Raw genomic sequence first — 16475 nt, forward strand, 5'->3', positions numbered from 1 at the left:
ATTGGCAGTGGATTGCTTTTGCTTGTCCATGTGCACAGAAGCCACTCAAAGATGGTGCGGGCGGGAGGGGTGCTGCTCTTTTGGCAGATATCTAGTAAGTGCTGAATTATTTCAAGAACAATGCCTGGTAAGATAGGATTGGTAGGATAGCAACTTAATGCAGTGAATTTGCTAAGATATAACAATTGATCGCATAAGGCTGTGTGACAAGAAGACCTCCAAAAACAAAGATTCACCATTTAACCAAAACAGTGTAAGGTTCAGCCCTTTTTTATATATATATATATACAACATGACTTCATAAAATGCAGAAGTTAAAACACAAACAACTGTGCCTTAGTTGTTAGGAATGAATGGTGGCACAACAATAAGTATCAATGCTTCTATTGGCAGTTCAGATGGACAATATAATGAGGTGTTTTCTGAGAGAAGAATGAAGGGAGTTAGATAGTACAATGGTCTGTGGAGTTTTCTGCGGGAGATTGAGGAAATCTCAAATTTTATCAGTCACGCTTCATTCAAGTTGTCAATTTTGTTATATGAGGTTGGGTGGTGCTTGTTGCTTGCCTAGGTAGAAAAGCAAACAGAATTCAGTTATGTTTAAACCTGAAATCCATTTCAACATAGTTTACTGACAGGGACTAATGATCAATTTTCCTCCTGCTATCATAGTATGCCAACTATTGTAAATTATCGTATATACACATGGAAAAGTCAAATTTTTAAAATTACTTTTTAAGGTTAAATTTATGGGGTCAACTATTACATGAGGGGCTAAAATTCATGCTACAGTCCAAAGTACCACATCATTAGCAGAAGCCCAACTGATCTTTAAACAAATAAAAAAAAGAGTTATGGTAATTACTGGATAAAGACAATAGAAACAAAAATGAATTATTAAGCTTTTATTTATACATACAAAAAGTGAAGTAGAAATATAATACGGCTTTAAATTATATTAAATGGTACGTCCTAACTTAAAATTGCCGATTTCTGATTACAAACCAGTAAAACTGCAATATCTTACCATCTAGTTCAGCAGGCAGCTTTTGTGCAATCTGACTTCTCTGCCGAAGCACTAAGCCATGCCTTTTCATGGATCTTGTGCACCACCCAGCACTTGCTTTAAAATCCGAAATTCCATCCTTCTTTGATTTGTTTCGTGTATGGATTCAGATGGCTTCATGACTAACACATTTTCCATTTTGATGATTTTCAAGTACCCACTCAGCAACGTTTTTCTCCAATTGTGGCCACTTGCTAGGTTTACCTCTGTTGGCACACTTTCATTTTAGCATTGTCTGAATTTGGTTTGATATTTTTCTCCAGTCTCTCACAAGTTTCTCTGAAACATAAAGTTCTCTTGCTGCTACACAGTTATTTGTTTTCTCTGCAACTCCAATAACTTCCAGTTTAAATGCTGTTGCATATTTTTTGTTTTTTTCTGGAAGGTATTTTTACACAAAATGATGAAGAAATTTCAAAACCTCAGCAGGGTATACGACTGTATTCCATGAGGAACTGAGCTCAGTTGAGCTGCACACAAACAGAGATTGTCACTTAACTCTGATCTGATGTGTTTTAAACTTTTGCGCTAAATTAGTGTGAATTAGATTACTTACAGTGTGGAAACAGGCCCTTCGGCCCAACAAGTCCACACCGACCCGCCGAAGCGCAACCCACCCATACCCCTACATTTACCCCTTACCTAACACTACGGGCAATTTAGCATGGCCAATTCACCTGGCCCACACATTTTTTGGACTGTGGGAGGAAACCAGAGCACCCAGAGGAAACCCACGCAGATACGGGGAGAACTGCAAACTCTGAGGCGGGAATTGAACCCGGGCCTCTGGCGCTGTGAGGCAGCAGTGCTAACCACTGTGCCATCGTGCCGCCCACTACATTGTACATCAAAACACATAACAACACACAACAATTCATTTCCTTATTGTAGCATTTATGTACAGGATAATACTTGACTCACATATGTTAATCTGATATCTGTGAAGAACTCGGGTCGACTTTTTCATGAGCTATGTGGAAAATTCCAGATCTTTCGGCCAAAAATAAGAGGTTGACTTTTACATGAGATCAACTTCTACTCGAGTTTATTATACGTTAGTTAATTCAAGACTAATTGAAAATCAAATCTTCGGCACCTCTGGTGCAGCAACAATCTTAAAATAAACAAATAGATGTAATTAATGAAGAGTAAATGAATGATGTGAATAGGTCATGGTGCACATTTCTTTTTGGGAGCAAAACCCAACTGTCCTAAAAAAATGGCTACAAGGATTATGTCTGATATAAGAGTCCTCATCAGCTTGGATGAGGGGGCAATGCAGTTTGCAGACCAGCAAGGGAAAGGCCCTGTGCAGAAGCTGTGGTTAGATATGTCCAGCCATCCAGTCATAAATCTTTCAACAACTAAAACCAGTTGCCCATCAGTCAAATATGTCTTAATAAACGTGAAGATCCCTCAGAGGATCAAGGCCAACCACCACACCCTCCACTAATTCAGAGGCATTCACTTTAGTGACTAATATGCTGAGAGTGTGCTTGAGGTCACATTCTGGCTGACATGTACCTGCAACTTGAGGTGGAATAAACAGCTAAGCACTCTGACATTCAGGGGACATGATAGAATAAGCGCTTGCTAAGGTAAGTATAGCTAATGAGACTCTGGACTAGTCATTAATGAGATGTTGGAGGTGCATAGGCAAGCAGGGAAATATCTGCCTGTTTATCCGCAGACTGTAGAGAGTGCAGGAGAGGCTGCCCAAGTTCCATCTGATGATCTGGCTTTGGCATGTGACTTCATAGCTGTTTCATGAACTGGGCAGAGGCTACTTGGTGACACAGGTGTATGGCATCATAGAACAATCCACATTTGCGGGATATGCATTTAATTGCAAGAACTCCATATGAATGAGATTTCTCGTGAGTTTCTTGAACAGGTGAGACTTCAGTCCTTATACTGAAAGTATTTACACAAAGGTGTATTCTGTTCATAAAGGAAGTAATTTAGAGAGTGTGTACTCACCAGAGTTTAAAAGACGCAATCCAGCCTGTCAGGGACATGCCTCATACCATTAGATTTGTGAACATGAATGCTTTTTGGTTTTGGCTAACAGAATTGTGTCCGTGATCACAACTCCAGTAGCTGGGGTATTAATAGGTATTTGTGACATGCTAATTAATACAAAACAGATTGACAATTTACGATCAGGAAACTGAACCACCCTGAAAGACTCTGAGAACTTAATAGCAAAACTTTAACCTACTGTTTGATAATGAATTTTTGCCTCCCATTCAATTAAATCCCCTGTTTACCATTCTAAAAGCTCTGGGCATGTTTGAAAACTCTGCCCATTGTGTGTGTAGATCAAACTGTACGTAAAGAGTTCTTGCAGAAAATTCCATGGACTTCAACACCTTTATTTAGATAGCAAATACATAATTAAACAGAGGAGAAATGAGTCCATCCCCAAGAAGGTGGATTCAGTGTCACAAATACTTCAATGATCTGACATGAATGGTCACAGTCAGTGCACGTAAATGCCCAACCCATAATCTGCATGACTGCTTTCAGTGTACCATTCTCCTTCTCAGTCATTCACTAACCAAATCTATCAGCCAGTGCTCACACTTGACATTCAAGTATTTCACCACTCCCTCCTACATTTAGGAAAAGATAAATATCACCTTTGCGGCTCGCAGCTTGCAAATATGGGCAACTATTGAATAATAACGATCACAGTACTATCAGCACAATCCCTGACAGGTTATGTCCTGAAATAAATGTTGATACATGAAAAGGGGCAGGAGAAGATGGTACACTGGAGTACCAATAACTGAGACTGGGACGAGCACTGGGTCTGAAATATTGAAGGTGACACTGTCATCACATTTAAGTCCAATTATTACAGCTTATTTTCCCTCCCATCCTGCATTTTCTGACTTACAAGCTGCAAATGATATAAGTGGATACTTTAACATAATTCTGGTCTCGTGTGAATCCAAGGAAAGCGATGGGACCAGGCAGAGTACCAGGCCGTGCACTCAGAGCATGCGCAGGTCAACTGGCAGAGGTCTTCTCGGACATCTTCAACCTCTCCCTGCAGCAGGCCACTGTCCTTGCCAGTTTCAAGAGGGCCAACATCATCCCTGTATCTAAGAAGGCCCATGCAGCATATCTCAATGACTATCGCCCAGTGGCCCTAACTTCAGTGGTCATGAAGTGCTTTGAAATGCTGGTCATGGCATTAATCAACTCCAGCCTCCCCACTACTCTTGACCCACTCCAATTTGCCTGTTGGACCAACAGATCCAGGTCAGATGCCATATCACTTGCCCTCCATTCCTCCCTAAAACATCTTGACATCAAAACAGCTACATAAGAATTCTACTCATTGTCTACAGTTCAGCCTTCAACACTATCATCTCCTCCAGACTGATTACTAAACTTAGTAATCTCAGACTAAGATCCACTCTATGCAACTGAATCCTTAGTTTCTTGACCCACAGGCTACAATCAGTGAAGATTGGGGACAATATTTCATCCTCACTAACACACAACACTGGAGAGCCCCAGGGGTGTGTACTCAGCCCCCTACTGTACTCACTGTATAACCATGATTGCATCACCAAATACCAGACTAATGCCATTTACAAGTTCACTGATTACACCATCATAGTTGGTCAAATCCCAGATGGCGACGAATAGACTATAGATGGGGGGGTGAAAGATCTGGAAAAAATGGTGCACTGAGAACAATCTAGCTCTCAATGCTGGCAACACTAAGGAACTCATTATTGACTTTCAGCAGGATGTTACTCATGACCCCCTACAATTAACAGTGCAGAGATGGAACGAGTGGAGAGTGTCAAGTTTCTGGGAGTGGTCATCCACAACAAGTTTTCTTGGACTCTTCAAGTGGATGCACAGGTTACAAAGGCTTGACAACGTCTCTTCTTTCTCAGGCAGCTGAGGAAATTTGGCGTGACAGTGAAAACCTTTGCCAGGTTGTATGGGTGTGCCATTGAGAGCATTCTGTCTGGATGTATCACGACCTGGTATGGCAACTGTACCATTCAAGATCGGAGATGGTTACAGAGAGTGGTGAACTCGGTCCAGACAATCACAGAGGCCAACCTCCCATCTATAGAATCCATCCACCAGGCCCGTTGTGAAGGAAAGGCCGCCAGCATTCTTAAAGATCCATCCCATCCTGGCAATATTTTTCTGCCAGCTCTACCATTGAGGAGAAGGTACAGAAGTCTGAACACACAGCCACACACACACACACACACACACACACACACACACACACACACACACACACACACACACACACACACACTAGTTTCACAACAGTTTCTACCCTACTGTGCTCGGCACATATGTCAATAAATTCAACACAATCCAATTCGATTTGATTCAATTCAATTCAATTCACTTCAATACTCCTTTCTCCAAGAACTGTAACACAGTGGATTTGCAAGAGCGGAAGGGGACCAGGACTGAAACACTTTTATTATGTCTCACACTGACAGCAGCCAGCTCTGAATATGACACTGCTGCAATTTCACAAATAGTGTAGAGGTGAGATCTGCACCTGACGAGACATCAGGCAGAGGTGTGCTGCAGCTAGACCCAGGGTTCAAGTGCCCAAGTATGATCTCATCAAAAGAAGGAAGTTACATGAGTTGTGTTGTAAAAGTAGGGTCAGCCATTCAATAGTTGAGTTACAAGAAGAAAGCTAATGGTCACACAACCAGAGATGCGTGGCACATTGGAAAGTTGCTGAAATCCTGTTGTTGTCATTGAGGAGCATTTAGAATCTGGCACCAACCTGGCATAGGATTTTGTGCAGAGATTGGAAACCATCTGTATGTGGCCAACATCATCAGAACCACAATGTCATGTGTGATAGTTGATAGCTCTACTTTTATAACATAGAACACACAGGGAATTGCTCAGATTCTGAGTGCAGTAATGGAATGTCTGAAGTCAGGAAAGATCAACTTTCTGCCATGGCTGGCTCTCACGGATGTGTAAAGTGTTGCTGCTTTTGTTCCTGGTACCAGTGTTAAAAAAATGAATTTGCATAGTCTCAAAGCAGTCCAGCAATCTCCACCCAACAGATTACCAGCTTTGCTAAAGTACAATTGCAGGGATATGGCAGTGGCCACAAATTACAAATCTGTAATGCTCTCCCAAGAATTTAGTTATAATCCTCTCACCAGTTAAACTCATCTGGTGCCCTTACTATTGCCTGTCAGCTTACCTAGAAAGCTGCTACTCATATCAAGATGATGCAGTCCATTTGCACTGTTTCAGTTTCCAGTAAAAAATGATTACATGAATCAGATGCAGTTAGAAGTATATTTACTTCTGCACATGTTCTTTAATGAAGAATACAGCAAAATGGAGAATCCAAAGGGATTTTACACATACATTAAGGACAAAACGGTAACTAGGGAGAGAATAGGGTCCGTCAAAGATCAGCAAGGCAGCCTTTGTGTGGAGCCGCAGAAGTTGGGGGAGATACTAAATGAGTATTTTGCATCAGTACTTATTGTGGAAAAGGAGATGGAAGATACAGAATGTAGGGAAATGGATGGTGACATCATGAAAAATATCCATATTACAGAGGAAGAAGTGCTGGATGTCTTGAAATGCATAAAAGTGGATAAATCCCCAGGACCTGATCAGGTGTAACCCAGAGCTCTGGGGAAGCTAGAGAAGTGATTGCTAGACCTCTTACTGAGATATTTGTATCATCGATAGTCACAGGTGAGGTGCCGGAAGACTGAAGGTTGGCTAACGTAGTGTCATGGTTTAAGAAAGGTGGTAAGGACAAGCCACGGAACAATAGTCCAGTGAGCCTGATGTTGGTGGGGGGCAAGTTGTTGGAGAGAATCCTGAGGGACTAGATGTACATGAATTTGGAAAGGCAAAGACTGATTAGGGATAGTCAACATGGCTTTGTGTGTGGGAAATCATGTCTCACAAATTGATTGAGTTTTTTGGAGAAGTAACAAAGAAGATTGATAAGGGCAGAGCAGTAGATGTGATCTATATGGACTTCAGTAAGGCATTCGACAAGGTTCCCAATGAGAGATTGATTAACAATGTTTGATCTCATGGAATACAGAGTCAACTAGCCATTTGGATACAGAACTACCTCAAAGGTAGAAGACAGAGGGTGATGGTGGAGGGTAGATTTTCACACTGGAGGCCTGTGACCATTGGAGTGCCATAAGGATAGATGGTGAGTCCTCTACTTTTCATAATTTATATAAATGATTTGGATGCGAGCATAAGAGATACAGTTAGTAAGTTTGCAGATACAAGATCTGGATCAGATGGGCCAATGGGCTGAGAAGTGGTAGATGGAGTTTAATTCAGATAAATGCGAGGTGCTGCATTTTGGGAAAGCAAATATTAGCAGGACTTTTACACTTTATGATAAGGTCCTCGGGCGTTTTGCTGAACAAAGAGATCTTGGAGTAAAGGTTCACAGCTCCTTGAAAGAGGAGTCGCAGGTCACTAGGATAGTGAAGAAGGCATTTGGTATGTTTTCTTTTATTGGTCAGAGTATTGAGTACAAGAGTTGGGAGGTCATTTTGTACAGGACATTGGTTAGGCTGCTGTTAGAATATTGCTTGCAATTCTGGTCTCCTATCTATCAGAAAGAAGTTGTGAAACTTGAAAGAATTCAGAAAAATAAACAAGGATGTTGTCAGAGTTGGAGGATTTGAGCTATAGGGAGAGGCTGAACAGGCTGTGGCTGTTTTCCTTGAAGCGTCAGGGGCTGAGGGGTGACTTTGTAGGCATTTATAAAATCATGAGGGACATGGATAGGATAAGTAGACAAAGTCGTTTCCCTGGGGTCAGGGAGTCCAGAACTGGAGGGCATAGGTTTAGGGTGAGAGAGGAAAGATACAAAAAAGAACTCAGGGGAACTTTTCATGCAGAAGTTGGTACTTGTATGGAATGAGCTGCCAGAGGAAGTGGTGGAGGCTGGTGCAATTGCAGCATTTAAGAGGCATCTGGATGGGTCTATGAATAGGAAGGATTTGGAGGGATATGGGCTGGGTGCTGGCAGGTGGGATTAGTTTGGGTTGGGATATCAGGTCGTCATGGATGAGTTGGACCGAAAGGTCTGTTTCCATGCTGTACATCTCTATGACTCTATGACTCTAATACCTTTCTCTTTGAAATGTTTTTCTTAATTTTTTTGTAGCAGTTCTAAAATCATACAAGTTGGATAATACATGATGAATTATAATTTAGGATGTGCTGTATTTTGTCATTTTCTCAAAAATAATTTGCATTTAGAAATCATTTCCCTTCTAGTGAAAGCAATACAACAGCAGCCATAGTGTGGAGTCTTTACTGTTTACACAAGTTTCTTGGTTAAAACTTGTATGAATTTAACCCATTCATACCCATTTCACTTCTACAAACCTATGTGATGGATATTGTAAATCACATTTGGCTCTTCCCCCATGGCTGGGTTTTCACATCAGGAGAGACCAAACTTTGAAAATACTTTAGGGATCTGAGGAAATTGACTGTTCTCATCAGCAAATTATTTTCATTATGTTATATAATGTTATATTACATATTTCATAAAATACTCCAGCTTATAATTCTAAACCTTCTACCAATCAAGTTATTAAGAGCTTGAATTATTCAGGTCAAATATTGGTCGAAAATTGGTGGGACTACCACTTTCAGAGAATTATCTGCAGTTCCTGTCAGTACAGAATAAGCACCTTATTATAACTATTGAAGGATTTCAGATGACAACAGATATAACTCGGCTAAAGTGAGGACTGCAGATGTTGGAGATTAGAGTCAGATTTAGAATGTACTGGAAAAGCACAGCATTTCAGGCAGCATCCGAGGAGCAGGAAAATCAACGTTTTGGGCAAATGAGGGCTTTTGCCTGAAATGTCGATTTTCCTGCTCCTTGGATGCTGCCTGAACTGCTGTGCTTTTCCAGCACCACACTCTTGACTCAACAACTATAACGAGTTGATGGAGGAATAGGATATTAAGGGTAGTTTATGTGGATGTGTTCAGACTATAAAAGAGAAGATTCAATGTAAAATGTTTGCTCATTTTAGTGCTTTAGATGGATTAGATACTGCAAACCTATTTCAGGCTATTTCACCTCATCCAGAACAATGGGACAAAAGGACTTGGGCTCTACTAGAATTTTAAATGGAAGGTGTACAGAAATGGAAATGGGTTTGGATGTTGGCAGAGGACTCACATGATGTCAGGTCATCAACTGAGATGTTTCCACTCACTTCCCAATTTAACCCAGGAGTGTTTTCAGGTCAATGGGAAATCCCCAAGGAGCTGTCAGGTTAGTGATTAAAAGTTTAAATCCCCAGTTAACTCAGGATTTTACCAGCAATACTGCATTTAACATCGAGGGCACAGATTTCCTGAACTGTGTGAAAATAACCTGGGTAAACCAATAGGAGCATAGCAAGGAGTTTTGTTCAGTGAAACTGATGGGTTATGAGGTCTAGAAGGAATTAAACTGAATGCCTACAAGTAGATGGTACGTAATTGGTTTGTATTGTCTACAAAGAGAAAATCTGTACATAGTAGTTATTGTAATATTACAGGACTTAATTAATGTGAACTTTGGTTATGCAACCCTGGATTAAATGCTGTGATTCTGAAGGAGTAATTCTGATCGTAAAGAATGTGTAGTCTTTTTAATGTGGTATCTGGTGATGCTGAACGCAAAGGATTCTTGAAAAAATCATCACATCTATGTTCATACCATTTCCCTAGGACAGGAGGGAAAACAGTCATTTATAATTAATTCTGGAATCCCTTGTCAAAGTTTGTTTTTTGACCACAGAATGTGGTCAGTCAAGTTCCAAGGAAACACATATCTATCAACGACGTTCCTAAAAATCTTTCTCTTGTCTTCTGTAAATGCTGCATTTGCTCTTTTCCACATGTGAAGGTCATTATTAAATTATAATAGAAGACTAGAATCATTTTCTTAAGTCAATTACAAACAATCAAATCATATCTTGTGAGTATTAACTTTAATCTGAGAACATATTGGAATCATGAATTGTATGACAAATAACATGTATCTTGCTTTTACAATACGAGTGACATCACTGTAAATTGTTAAAATCCTTGAGGCTAACATTTCACGTTATATAGTGGATAATTTATTCTGTACTGCACCAGTATTCAACAGTATGAATATGTTCTGTTGTTTGCTGAGTTTAGTGTCAACCAATAAACATGATTGATGAGTCAAAGTTGAGGGTATATCTGTTCTTCTTTATGCACTAGTTTTAACATAAAGTGTCAAATAGACCTTACAAGCATTCCAAGTATTTATCTTGTTGGCCAAACCCAGCAGGCATCCCTTACATAAACCATCTGTAGACCGGGTAGATCTGCAATTCAATATGGCAAGGAATATTTTGTCCAGATGTTAAGCTCTTTATTTAAAAAAGCAACACCTTTTTTTGTGTCTATAAAATACAATTAGTATCTGACATCTGGTTCCTAATAATCATGCTTTTTTGAAGCACTAGGAGAACATGTACCACATAAAATATGGACTGTAATCTATCTAAATTAGTAACTTGGCCGATTCTTGGAAGATATAATCTTGGGTAGGAGATGGTTAAATTAAGTTAGATTTCAGCATATCGTTTGGGAGAACGCTAGTTATATGGAATGAGATGATTAAATTATTTTGAAATGTATATTTCAGGATAACTTAACTCGTTGTGATACTTTTAAGACAAGATTTGAAGAGCTTCTGTATCAGGTAAGGGAACAGGAAAAAGAACTATTGGCTCTTTATGAGAAATGGCGATATTTTCAAAGTTCCACAGCACTGAACCATTGGTATATCAAAACATATTTTTGTAATAAACAAGTTGTATCTAACAAATTAAGGTCAATGCTTTCAACATATTACACTAAACCATTTTACTCAGTTTGTTTAAGCATTTTATATATTAAAGATTGTGGTGGTAATGTTATGGACTAACAATCCAGAAATCCAGGCTTAGGCTTTGGAGACATGAGTTTGAATACAACTATTGCAGATAGTAAAATTTTTTTTTTTAATCTGGAATTTAAAGTTAGCCTAACGACAACCATGTGACCACTGTTGATTGGTGTAGAAATGCTCTAATTCACTAGTATTCTTTAGGAAATAAAATCTGCCACCCTTACTTGATTTGGCCTACATGTGACTTCAGATCTATAGCAGAGTGGTTGTCTCTGAACTGCCATCTGGGCAGTTTGGGATGGGCAATGAATACTGGCCTGGCCAGAGACACCCACATCCCTTAAAAATAAAACAAAGGCTTTACCTTCCTGAAATATTACACCTTTCATCATTGCTGACGACAACATGTCATTTAACTCATTACAAACAACATTCAAGGATATCAGTAACAATATATGTTGCAATAATTTATACACCTTCATCTTTTCACATCATTTGAGTTATTAAATTTACTTTTTAGCCAATTCTGAAATTCTCCAACAAAGTGATTTAGCAATTTATTGCGTTGCTTGAATGTAAGCAAATGTTTCTAATCACGTGTCATTGCCTTCCTATGTATTGGTTGCAGATTCTTTTACAGTATATATACATGCCTCTGTCTTTTGAGTCACCCCTCTCCCAGCAGCACCATTGATTAGAACCTAAGATTGTCCAATTGATGGCATCAGGGAGAGAAATGAAGTAAATGGTGGCACTTTCCAATGGTGAAATGTTAAGGCAGGCAGTGCCTTAAAGATCAGGAAGTCCTCAACTATAATTGAGGTTGCATTCTTGAATATGGCAACTTTAAGTGAAGCATTTAATTCCCAAAGGAATCAACATAAAAATTCAGAATTCTGACATTAAAAACCATAATGTAAACAACACATGATCTGTTCATTGTTGCCATTATTGAGAAAATGCACTTTTTGGATCATAGACTTGAAGTTCCTTATCAGATTATTTGTTAATATTTTGCTTCTCAGAGTTGTTTTGATTTGGTGGTTTATTTTATGTCGCAGAAACCATAATGTTATTGATTGAATATATTATAATTGTACTGTTTAGAATTCTGTCCACCCAGCATAAACCATTGCTGTTTGAGAGGTGTGAAGAGAGTTTAACGTAACATATACACATTTCGAATAGCAAAATAATCTTGATGTTCAATGATTAAAATGTATTATTTTACTTCAATTTTTTATTTGCTTTATTTGTCAGAAACTGAATGATTACAATGCCAGGGAAGATCGGCAAGGACATGATCAGCCCCATGTTTATCAGTATGACGGTGGTGAAAGCATAGCATCATCTTTTGATTCCATTGTTATGGCTGAAAATGATGCTGGATTCTTCTACCTGGATAATTTGGAAAATTGTTTCATTCCACTGGCCAAAATTTGTCAACAAAAAAATTTAAAATGAATTACTGCTAATCTTTCTCCAAATTAAATTTCATTCAACTCAGCAAATACCATATTACTTCATATCACGGTGAACATTTGTAAAGCAAAAGCCTTAAAACATGAAGTCTAGGTATGTCATCCTTTCTGCCACATTTTTAAAGTGATTATTCTTTACAAAGATCAGAACATGACAACAAAAATCCACAGCTTATTTTAACTGGAGTACAAGTTAAATATTGGTGAGAAGAAGGTCACATTGCAGAATCACTAACACAATCCAAACAAAATGCTTGCTGTTGGATGTGATTCCCTAGCACTTGCTAAACAATCCTGTGTGTGCTAATAGCTATTTAAGTTAATCAGCAAGTTTGAAATGTGGCTCATTTTCACGTGATGGAAATGATGCAGAGACCATTCTCTGTAAACAAAAATAACTCTTGCTTTTTTAAAAATTATCTAATAACATGGAGAGTCTATTATTTACTACTGTTTTCTTGATGTCAGTCCTTCGGCTAATAAGAGGGCGATGTACTACCTAACTGTTTGTCTCTTGTGGTATAAGTTTTGATGACCTGAAATTTCACATTCTTACATTTGTCCTGCTAAGTCCAAGACCAAAAGCTTCTGTACTGTGTCTCTATTTTCGATAAGAATGAAGGAAAGCCCCAACTAAATATACTTCTTAAAGGCCTTCATTACTTTAATGTTTTAAATATTTCTTATGCAGTGGCGTTTGTTAGCTTTACTCTGTATTTCTACAATTTTTATTATTAAATGTTAAAGAAATTTTTTTTGAAATTTTGATTTAGTTTTAGGCAATTTTCTCATGGCTGTGTTGATTAAAGGTGAATCAGGCATATCAAGCAAGTCACAAGCTATTTTTACAGAGCTTGACACACCTGCATATGAATGACCTGGATCAAGTACCTTAGCTTACTGTACCAGATAATAGACTGTTACTAACCATATCAATGTGGTCTCCTCTACACTGGGGAGACAGGACGCCAACTCGCATATTGTTTCAGAGAACATCTCTGGGTCACACGCATCAAACAACCCCACCCCCTTGTGGTTGACCAATTTGACTACCCCTTCTGCTCCGCCAAGGGCTTCCTCCATTGCCAAATCCTAGCCACCTGACCCCTAGAGGAAGAATGCCTCATCTTCCACCTTGGCACCCTCCAACCATGGGGTATCAAAGTCAATTTCACCAGTTTCTTCATCTCCCCTCCCCCCCCTCAACCCAGATTTAACCCTCCAACTTGGCACCGCCCTCTTGAACTGTCCTACCTGTCCATCTTCCTTTCTAGCTATCCGCCCCAGCCTCCGCTCCAACCTATCACTACCATCATCCCACCTGCATCCCCCCATTGCCTTCCCAGCTACCTTTGCCCCCAACCTCGCACCCCTCCCCTCCTATTTTTCTCTCAGCCCTCTTCCTCCCCCCACATTTCTGATGAAGAGCATCACACTTTTCAACTCTGATCTCAGCATCTGCAGTCCTCACATCCTGCCTGTTACATTGTACTTTGCTCAAAAACTGGATGAATCCATGAAAGACTCTGTTAACTCATTTTTTAGATTATAATCGGTCTAAATATTATGGCACAGACAACAGAACACAGGGGGCTAATACCTCCAACATATTATCTGGGCTGACACTAATTGTTAAAGTTTAGATTAGGGTGGTGCTGGAAAAGCACAGCAGGTCAGGCAGCATCCGAGGAGCTGGAAAATCAATGTTTCGGACAAAAACCTTGAATCAGGAATTGAACCTGAGAATGTAGAGTCATAGAGTCATAGAGATGTACAGCACGGAAACAAACCCTTCGGTCCAACCCGTCCATGCCGACCAGATATCCCAACCCAATCTAGTCCCACCTACCAGTATCCGGCCGATATCCCTCCAAATCCTTCCTATTCATATACCCATCTAAATGCCTTTTAAATGTTGCAATTATTCCAGCCTCCACCACATCCTCTGGCAGCTCATTCCATACATGTACCACCCTTTGTGTGAAAAAGGTGTTACTTAGGTCTCTTTTATATCTTTCCCCTCTCACCCTAAACCTATGTCCTCTAGTTCTGGACTCTCCGACCCCAGGGAAAAGACTTTGATATTTACCCTATTCATGCCCCTCATAATTTTGTAAACCTCTATAAAGTCACCCCTCAGCCTCCAACGCTCCAGGGAAACAGCCCCAGCCTGTTCAGCCTCTCCCTGTAGCTCAAATCCTCCAACCTTGGCAACATCCTTGTAAATCTTTTCTGAACCCTTTCAAGTTTCACAACACCTTTCTGATAGGAAGGAGACCAGAATTGCATGCAATATTCCAACAGTGGCCAAACCAATGTCCTGTACAGCCTCCCAATTCCTGTACTCAATACTCTGACCAATAAAGGAAAGCATACCAAATGCCTTTATCACTATCCTATTTACCTTTGACTCCACCTTCAAGGAACTATGAACCTGTACTCCAAGGTCTCTTTGTTCAGCGACGCTCCCTAGGACCTTACCATTAAGTGTATTAGTCCTGCTAAGATTTGCTTTCCCAAAATGCAGTACCTCACATTTATCTGAATTAAACTCCATCTGCCGCTTCTCAGCCCATTGGCCCATCTAGTCAAGTTCCTGCTGTAATCTGAGGTAATCTTCTTTGCTATCCACTACATCTTCTATTTTGGTGTCATCTGTCAACTTACTAACGGTACCTCTTATGCTCGCATCCAAATCATTTATGTAAATGACAAAAAGTAGAGGACCCAGCACCGATTCATGTGGTACTCCACTGGTCACAGGCCTCCAGTTTGAAAAACAACCCTCCACCACTACCCTCTTTCTTATACCATTGAACCAGTTCTGTATCCAAATGGCTAGTTCTCCCTGTGGTCCAAGAGATGTAACCTTGCTAATCTGTCTCCCATGGGGAACATTGTTGAACTGAAGTCCATATAGATCACATCTACTGCTCTGCCCTCATCCATCCTCTTTGTTACTTTTTCAATAAACTCAATCAAGTTTGTGAGACATGATTTCCCATGCACAAAGCCATGTCGACGATCCCTAATCAGTCCTTGCCTTTCCAAATACATGTATATCCTGTCCCTCAGGATTCCACCCAACAACTTGCCCACCACCAACATCAGGCTCACTGGTCTATAGTTCCATGGCTTGTCCTTACCACCTTTCTTAAACAGTGGCACCACGTTAGCCAACCTCCAGTCTTCCGGCACCTCACCTGTGACTATTGTTAATACAAATATCTCAGCAAGAGGCCCAGCAATCACTTCCCAGCTTCCCACAGAGTTCTAGGTCCTGGGGATTTATCCACCGTTACCCATTTCAAGACATCCAACACTTCCTCCTCTGTAATATGGACATTTTTCACTTTTAAAAATGTTTTGTGATTTGCATATGAAAGAAGTCAAACTAACATAGTCATTCTAACAGATAAGAGAATTAAGAAACAATCAAGGCATTTTTCAATGTATAATTTCAGTTAAATCACACTGTAAACCTTTGCTGTAAATTCAGTGTCTTGTAACTGTGTACACCAAAACCACTGATGAAGGAGCAGCGCTCCAAAAGCTAGTGCTTCCAAATAAACCTGTTGACTATAAACTGGTGTCATGTGATTTTTAACTATGTTATGGGAGAACTACCTGTATCGGAGATACAACTAATGCAATGGTTGTTGACTTCAACAATATACTTGGAGTTTTCAACTTCTTCTCCTTACTACCATCAGTTGAACTGTCTTATAGAATACATTACTTGTTCCATAAAATCACTGATTGTTAAATGTCGAGTGACCTGCCAAATTTTTCAGATAGCTAAGTTAAATCTGCATGTTACTCCTCTAGGAAATGGTGTACCTTCAATAACAACTTTCATGTTTCAGAGACAGATCCACACTGCTTATTCTTTCTGTACACTCACCATCCAACCATAACAGTGTGGTACATTGCTGAGTAAAAAGGAGAAACTGGTACAAAAACATGA

At 39.8% G+C, this 16475-nt stretch overlaps 1 protein-coding gene across 1 annotated transcript in view; it reads left to right on the top strand.

Annotated features, from left to right (window-relative positions):
- LOC132822653 (cadherin-like protein 26) overlaps positions 1-12491 on the top strand; it is a 95071-nt gene extending 82580 nt beyond the window's left edge. Inside the window, exons 16-17 of the mRNA XM_060835900.1 lie at positions 10782-10838; positions 12288-12491. Coding sequence (XP_060691883.1) covers positions 10782-10838; positions 12288-12491 — 261 coding nt within the window. The remainder of the gene's footprint in view (positions 1-10781; positions 10839-12287) is intronic.
- The last annotated feature ends 3984 nt before the right edge of the window (positions 12492-16475 follow it).

Source organism: Hemiscyllium ocellatum, chromosome 15 (genome assembly GCF_020745735.1).
Source record: "Hemiscyllium ocellatum isolate sHemOce1 chromosome 15, sHemOce1.pat.X.cur, whole genome shotgun sequence".
Lineage (NCBI taxonomy): Eukaryota > Metazoa > Chordata > Chondrichthyes > Orectolobiformes > Hemiscylliidae > Hemiscyllium > Hemiscyllium ocellatum.